The 7,273-nt window shown below is 46.0% G+C and overlaps 1 protein-coding gene across 1 annotated transcript; it reads right to left on the reverse strand.

Moving 5' to 3' along the window:
* Positions 1–287: 287 nt before the first annotated feature.
* On the reverse strand, positions 288–6,578 carry GPRASP1 (G protein-coupled receptor associated sorting protein 1). Its single transcript, XM_008580906.1, is given in 5 exon segments — positions 288–1,311; positions 1,313–2,556; positions 2,559–4,529; positions 4,531–5,909; positions 6,190–6,578. Coding segments are annotated over 4 exon segments (4,311 nt in total). The 5' UTR covers positions 5,590–5,909; positions 6,190–6,578; the 3' UTR covers positions 288–1,274.
* Between the last annotated feature and the right edge of the window lie 695 nt (positions 6,579–7,273).

Consider the following 7,273-nt stretch of genomic DNA (forward strand, 5'->3'; position numbering starts at 1 on the left):
TCATTTTGTCTAGCTTCTTTCCTGAAAAAATAGAACTTTTTCTATTTCCTCTTATCTTGCACTCTCTCCTCAAACCAATTTTATCCCTGACGTTTGCTCCTGTCTGAACACTTTTACAACCTTTGTGAATGTAAAAAACATGTGGAATGAACTCAGGAACTTTGGTAATCTTACAGTTTATTCCCTTTAAATAGTTTTGTATTTCTATTTGGCAAGCCAGTTCTTGTGAAGTTGTAGTCTCTTGTACCTCTTTATTCCTTTAACATGTTTTATGTCATCGTATTATTTTTCATAATTATTATTGGTTCATTTACTCACATTTATTTTTTAAATGGGATAGTTCCCATGTAAAAGACCAGTCTTCTCTATTATGCCAAATATAGAAAGGATCAGGGTTTTTCCTAGTTAATTTAAAAACCTATACATCACTTTTATTAGCTGTATGATACTGCCTTAACACTCGCCATGGGAACCATCATGATTAAATCGTCTTCCTGACTCAATCAAATTCCTGTGCTTTTCTGTCTTATTATTTTAAGGTTTAGGTAGCCCGGAAGAAACAGCTGTAATTTGAGCTGAAAAATGCAGCTTCTCAGCTCTTCAAAACTTACCTCATCCTTTATGTCCCTCCATATATTCCTCCCACCCATTTCAGGTAGATTGTATACCTGACTCCCACAGGAACACTTTTCCCAACTCCATGCTTTTCTTTAAACCACCAACCTCTTTCCTACACTTCAGAGTCCAACTTAAGTGGGTCCTTTTTCTCTGAAGCATGCATTGAGTAGCAGTCCATGGTAACCTTTGCACTTAAAGCTGAGAAAAAAGCTTCTGCAAGGAGCGTATTATACTATTATTCATACATTAATTATTTCTGTGTTCATGTGTGTTTGTTACCTTTGTGTTTGTATTTTAAGTTCAAAGAGAAGGGTGATTTCTGCCAACTTTAACATAGAACTTTACTGAAACACAAACAAGACTCAGACAGATTACATTAGAACAACAATCAGAAGGGTAGCTTATTTATGATGGCTCAGTTCACTATAAGCTCAAATACTAAATATCACAATTTGGACAAGACAAATATCAACAAGTGTGTTTTCAGTTCTAACGTTCATTTGGCATCAGAAAAATGACCCAGCTGAAAGAGAGAGTTGGGCAAAGTATTGGCATTAAAGATGCACACTGCAACACAGAAATAACTTGAAAACCAAAGCACCACTCAAGGATCATAACTCGGGGACATAAGGACAATCAGAGGTAAGTGATTGATATTACTTTTTTTGTTCTGCTTCAGGGTCATTTTGATTATGTTTTGCACCGCAGTTCCTTAGCAAATTTCTCAATTTCATGAAATGCAGAAATAAGTGGCTCAAGATTGAAATTATCATCAGTGAACACTGCCTCTTCTTTGATATTGTTACCAACATTCTCAAATATTGCAAGAACAATTTGAATATTGTCATTTGTCTCTTCCTTGTTAAAGAGGCCCATAAATTCTGACATTGCTTCAGCACTGAGTAGTTTTTTTGCCATGACAAGATTTTCAGACAAATTCAGTAGTATTTTCAGGACATAAAACCTTGTTTTGGTATTGCCTGTAGCTAATAAGGAGAGAAACCCAGACATATAATTGGCAACCAGTGTATGATAGTCAGTAGTAGTAGTGAGATGTCCAATCATTCTTATTCCAGTCAGCTGCTCAGGGGAATCCAAGCTATAAGCAACTGTTTCCTCACACACTTGACATATGTACGTCTGAATTATGTTTAAATTTGGATAAGGTGGAGCCATGCGAATCATATTTTCCAAAAAACTTGTCCTAACTCGGGAGGACGGATAACTGAGCAAGGTTTCAATAAGTGAGACCACACCTGAATCCCGAATGAAATCTCGGGTAAATTGAGAAGCACTTCTCATACCCATTGCAATTTTAGATATTTCATGAATAAAAGGATCCTGAATTTTGTCCATTAATAAAAGGAGTTCTTCGAACTCTCCAGAACCAATTTTAAGCTCACATTGTATGCAGCTGCAGGACCAACTCTCAGTCTCCATAGTCTCCTTGGCCCTAAGATGCTCTCGAATTTCCTGGACTGAGCGGTAGGAAGGATCATACTGAAATGGAAACTCGGGTTCAGGTTGATCAGGCTGAAGCAAAGATTCCTGATCTTCTTCTTCTGGGCTAAGTTCCACATACTTGGGCTTTCCCCCAAACATTTCAGAGAACAGATATGCTGCTTGGTTTGGAAATCTAAAAGGGCTTACAGACAGAAAGCCAACTCTACCCCATGGACCAGGCTTGAACTGAATAGTGACCTCCTCCCAGCTCTGTGGCCTGCATGAAGGATCAGTCTCCTGTTCAACTGGACATGTGGACCTGCAAATGGCCCTGAATACAGGGCTAGGATTTGATTCAAAACAGGCTTCATCTCCTGCCCAGAACCAGGACCCCACTATGGCCTCATCCTCATCAGCTAATACTCAGGATTCACAGTTGGTTTCATTGCCAGTCTCATTATTCATCTCATCTTCAGCTCCAAACCAAGACCAAACCAAGACCAAACTGCCCCTTCCTCATTTCCTGGCCTGGACTCACAAGTGGTCACAGTTCCAGTTTCTTTAACAGTCTGATCTCCAGACCAGAACCAGGACTCAACAATCATCTCTTCATCATCCTCTGGCTTGGATACACAGCATGTCCCTGTTTCTACACTGACATCTTTTCCAGCCCAGAACCAAGACCCCCAAATGGGCTCCTGTTCAGTACTTGCTTCCACTGCCTGAGACCCAGCTTCCATACTGGCTTTTTGTTCAGCCAAGAACCAGGATCCAACAGTATTTTCTTCCTCATCAGTCCTAGGCTTGGACTCAAACCTGGCCTCTGCCACTGCTTCCAGACTGGACTCTTCTTCCCAGAACCAGGACCCAACAATGACTTCCTCCTCTTCAGCTTTGAGACTGGATTTGCTACAAAACCCAGCCTCTCTCCTAACAGCCTCTTCCCTGGCCCAGAACCAGTATCCAACAATTGCTTCCTCTTCAGCTGCTAGCCTGTCCTCTTCTGTAGCTTCAGCTGCTGCCTCGAGTCTATCCTCTTCCCCAGCCCAGAACCAAGAACCAATAATATCCTCCTCCTCAGTTTCTGGCCAGGACTCTTCTCTGTCGGTAGCCTCCATAATGGCTTCATCTTCTTTCCAGAACCAGGAATTGATCATGGTCTCCTCTTCAGCTGGTAGCTTAATCTCTTCCCCAGTTTCATCATCTACACTGCACTCTTCTGTAGCCCATAACCAGGAGCCTATAATGGCCTCTGGCCTTCCATATTTTCTGGACCAGAACCATGAATCAAAAGTGTCCTCTTCCTCCTCTGGCCTAGACTTCCAGCTTCCTCCATTGTCAGGATACATACAGGGTTCTTCTTTTGCCCCAAAACAAGATCTATTATTGGTCTTCTTAGCCCCTGCCATAATTTTGCATCTGGCAGCAGCCCCACACTTCATACTGACTTTTTCTCTGGTCCCAAAACAAGATGATTCAATGGCCTCTTCCTCAGCCTCCAGGCTAGACTTGTTGATATCAGCTTCCACACAAGTTTCTAATCTGGCCCAGAACCAAGACCCAATAATGGGCTCTGCCTCCTCAACCCCTGGCATGGTGTCAGAGCTACCTTCAGCCCCAGAATCTATATGGGTCTGGTTTTCAGCCCAAAACCAGGACCCAAATATTGTCTCTTCTTCAGCAACTGGCCTGGCCTCTTCTCCAACTCCAGCCTCTAAATCAACTTCTTTTCCACCCCAGAACCAGGGACCAATGACCTCTTCTTCCTCAGACCTTGGCCTGGACTCACAGCTGACCCTGACACCAGATTCCACAATGACCTCTTCTTCCTCAGACCTTGGCCTGGACTCACAGCTGAACCTGACACCAGATTGCACACTGGCCTCTTCTTCCTCAGACCTTGGCCTGGACTCACAGCTGACCCTGACACCAGATTGCACACTGGCCTCATCAATGACCCAGAACCAAGACCCAAATATGGTCTCTTCCTCCGCCTCTGGGTTGACTTCTTCACCAGCCCAGAACCAGGAACCAACAATGACCTCTTCATCATCAGCTGCTAGTACAGATCCAGAGGTGGCCTCAGCCCCAGTCTCCATACTGGTCTTTTTTCTAACCCCAAGCCAGGAATTGCTATGAGGCTCCTCCTCAGGCCCTGGTCTGGATTTACTGCTGGCTACAGTCCCCATACTGGCCTTTTCTTCAGTCCAGAACCAACTTCCAACAATGGACTCATCCTCCACGTGTGGACTGGATTTGATGCTGGCCCCATCCACCATGCTGGACTCTTCTGTAGCCCAGAACCAGGTCCCGATGAGGACCTCTCCCTCTGACCTGGCTTCATGTTTGGCCCCGGTTCTGGCCTTGATTTTGGCCTCTTCCTTTGCTATTGCTTTAGCCCTGGCCTCTTTCTTGATCTTGGGCCTTGAAAAGGTATTAGCCTTTTCTCCAGGCCAGAACCAGGACTCGTTTTTTTATTACATCTATAGACCCAGACATGAAATCAATGCAAGCTTGTCGATTGGCCCTGTGCCTGGCCCTGGTATTGGTCCCTTTCCTGGACCTCGGTTTGGACCTGGATTTGGCTTCCTCTCCGTCCCAAAATGAGGACTTCATATGGACTTCATGTTCAGACCCAGAACTGGACTCAACACAAACTTCTTTTTTGGACCTAAACTTGGACCTGCTATTGGCCTCTTTCCTGGGTCTGAACCAGGTATTGGTTTTTTCTCTGGCCCCAAGCCAGGAACTCATAACAGACTCATCCTCAGAACCAGAACTAGATACAATATAGAGGTGCTGATTGGTTTGGGGCCTAGACATGGTATTAGCATACTGTTTGGCCATATGCCTAGACCTGGTACTGGCCTTTATCCTGTTCCTAGGATGAAATCTGGCAATGACCTCATCTCTACTCCAGGACCAGGAACTCAGAGAGGATTTGTCTACCCGTCTAAAATCAGAATTGTGAGAAACCTCTTGCTTTGATGTAGGCCTGGGATGGCACCAGGACCCAATATTGGTCTTCTCCTCAGACTCAAATGAAGGCTGAATTCCCGCTTGGTAGTGGGCCTTCATTCGAGGAAAGCTCTCATTGCACATATTAACCAGTTCTCTATCCACAGACAGGCACTTAGTTTTAGTAAGTGACCTAGAATCGGAACTGAAGAGTGGAGACACTATGGCATTGGTCTGGGGCTCTTCCGCTGTTTCTGATATTGCATCAGCCGCAGACTCATGCTGGAGACACACCTGCGCTTCATGCTTGGATCTTGACCCAGGAAATGATTTGGCCTTATTCTTTAGACATGACCTACCCACTGCACTAGCCTCAATTTTGGGACTTGCTCTAGGCATAATCTTGGTCTTAGTTTTGGGCCTTGCTCCAGTCAACTGGGCCTGGGTCCTAATCCTGGGTCTAACCACCAGACGGGCTTCATTCTCTATCTCAGCCCTACCCACAACCTCTTCTCTAGCTTTCATTTCATGCATAGCCTGAGCACCAGGTTCAATCTCCGTCCCGGTCATGGCACAGGTTACAGACAAAGCCCAGGTATGTACCCCTCCCCTAGTCTCAGCCTCAGCCACAGATCTGTCACACACTTGCTTCTTCACACTCTGGTCTTCTGATGATTTAGGCTATAAGGTTGGAACAAGAGATAAAGTCAATCCCCAGTCCAGAAGTAAGTTACCCTCCTTCCCAAGCACAGTCTCAGTTAATAACACAAAGTGCAGAAGAGGCACAACCAAGCTGGGGGAGGATGGATGGTTCCTGGGTGGGTGCAGACCTTTGAGGGTGGTGGTCAGCAGCAACTCCAACACCACCAGAGCTGCCACTGGATGTGGATCTAGGAAGAGAGAACGAAATGGGGCTTTGAGTCTCTTCCAAGTGTGTCACCCTGTGCAGAGACTTACACAGAGAGACTGATGTTGAATGTTGGGCCATATACCTGACTATGAGAAAGACTCTCTGTCCCTGTTGCCTGCTATAAAATGGGCACAGGGATGGTGGGAAAGTATGTTGGCAATGAGAGAGGCTAAGGACCACCCAGACTGGACCGTAATCACTCCTGGACCCATGCTGGACTCTATTACCCCACCCAAAGGTGTACCCACTCTCATACGAACCTTCACAGATGTGGTACAATTTTCCCCTCCTTTCCTTGTTCAAGTGGCCTTAAACCCCAGAGCCAACTGCAGGGGGTCCTACAGATAAGTAACAGGAGAGAATGGAGTCTGAGTGCTTGGTAGATAGCACACACCCTGGCCCCTGAGACAAATATCACTTTTTCCATTCAAGGTCCAATCTGTCTCACAGTTCCTGTCTCCTGGGCCCGGCTCTCAGGTCTTCTCCTCCCAGTCACAGCTAAACCTACACCTCCCTCAACATTCTTAATATGTCCTGCACGAAATGGACAAGGGAGGCTGTGGCAGCGTGCAAATCTAGCAGAGAGCAGAAGTAGCAGTAGAAGCAGTCTTGTACCCACTTGAATCAAAGCCTCCTGCCATGCTCTTTCCTCTGTGGCTGTCCCCTGCATTGCCCCCCTTCTCACCAACCTCCACAGAGATTTGAGCCAGTCTCCTCCTTTCCTTTCTTGCAGAACTGACCAGCCTTAAAGCAGGCCTATGGACAAACAGATGAAAAGGTAAGACAGTCAGGAAATGATGGTAAGCAGCTGAGTGCTTGGTGGACAGACCAACACCAAGGAGGAAAGAAATCCCCATATTATGTCCTTCAAGCACTGCGGGTCCTGCTGGTGGAATACTCTCATTTTAGTTAGGCTCTGTTTCAGGGTTCCAGAGATAATAACTCCTTCTCTTGACGTCATAGTCTTCCCATTACTCCCTTCTCCAATTCTAAGGATTCACCACTAGGTGTACTACATCCCCTTGTCCTGCGCAGCACAAAATGGGGGAAGGGCTCCGCATATTCTAGAAGGCAGGTTGTGAAGAGGTACTTGTAATCAGGACGCCCTCATCATCCCCACCTCCAAAGCCCATCTTTTCATGCCCCCAATTTGGGAGGGTGTGGGAGGAAGATGGGGGAAGTTCCTGGAAGGCTGATAGAGAGGGGAAGATTAGGAGGTGCACCTGGATGACTGACCTGCTCTGGCCGCAGTCACCCCACCCCGATTCGAGTCTCCAGTCAGTGCCTGCCGCCCACCCCCCAACCCCACACACCTCCAGAAATCCAGGCCATTTTCCCGCTCCT

This window comes from Galeopterus variegatus, unplaced genomic scaffold (assembly GCF_000696425.1).
Source record: "Galeopterus variegatus unplaced genomic scaffold, G_variegatus-3.0.2 Scaffold2201, whole genome shotgun sequence".
In the NCBI taxonomy this organism is placed as follows: Eukaryota; Metazoa; Chordata; class Mammalia; order Dermoptera; family Cynocephalidae; genus Galeopterus; species Galeopterus variegatus.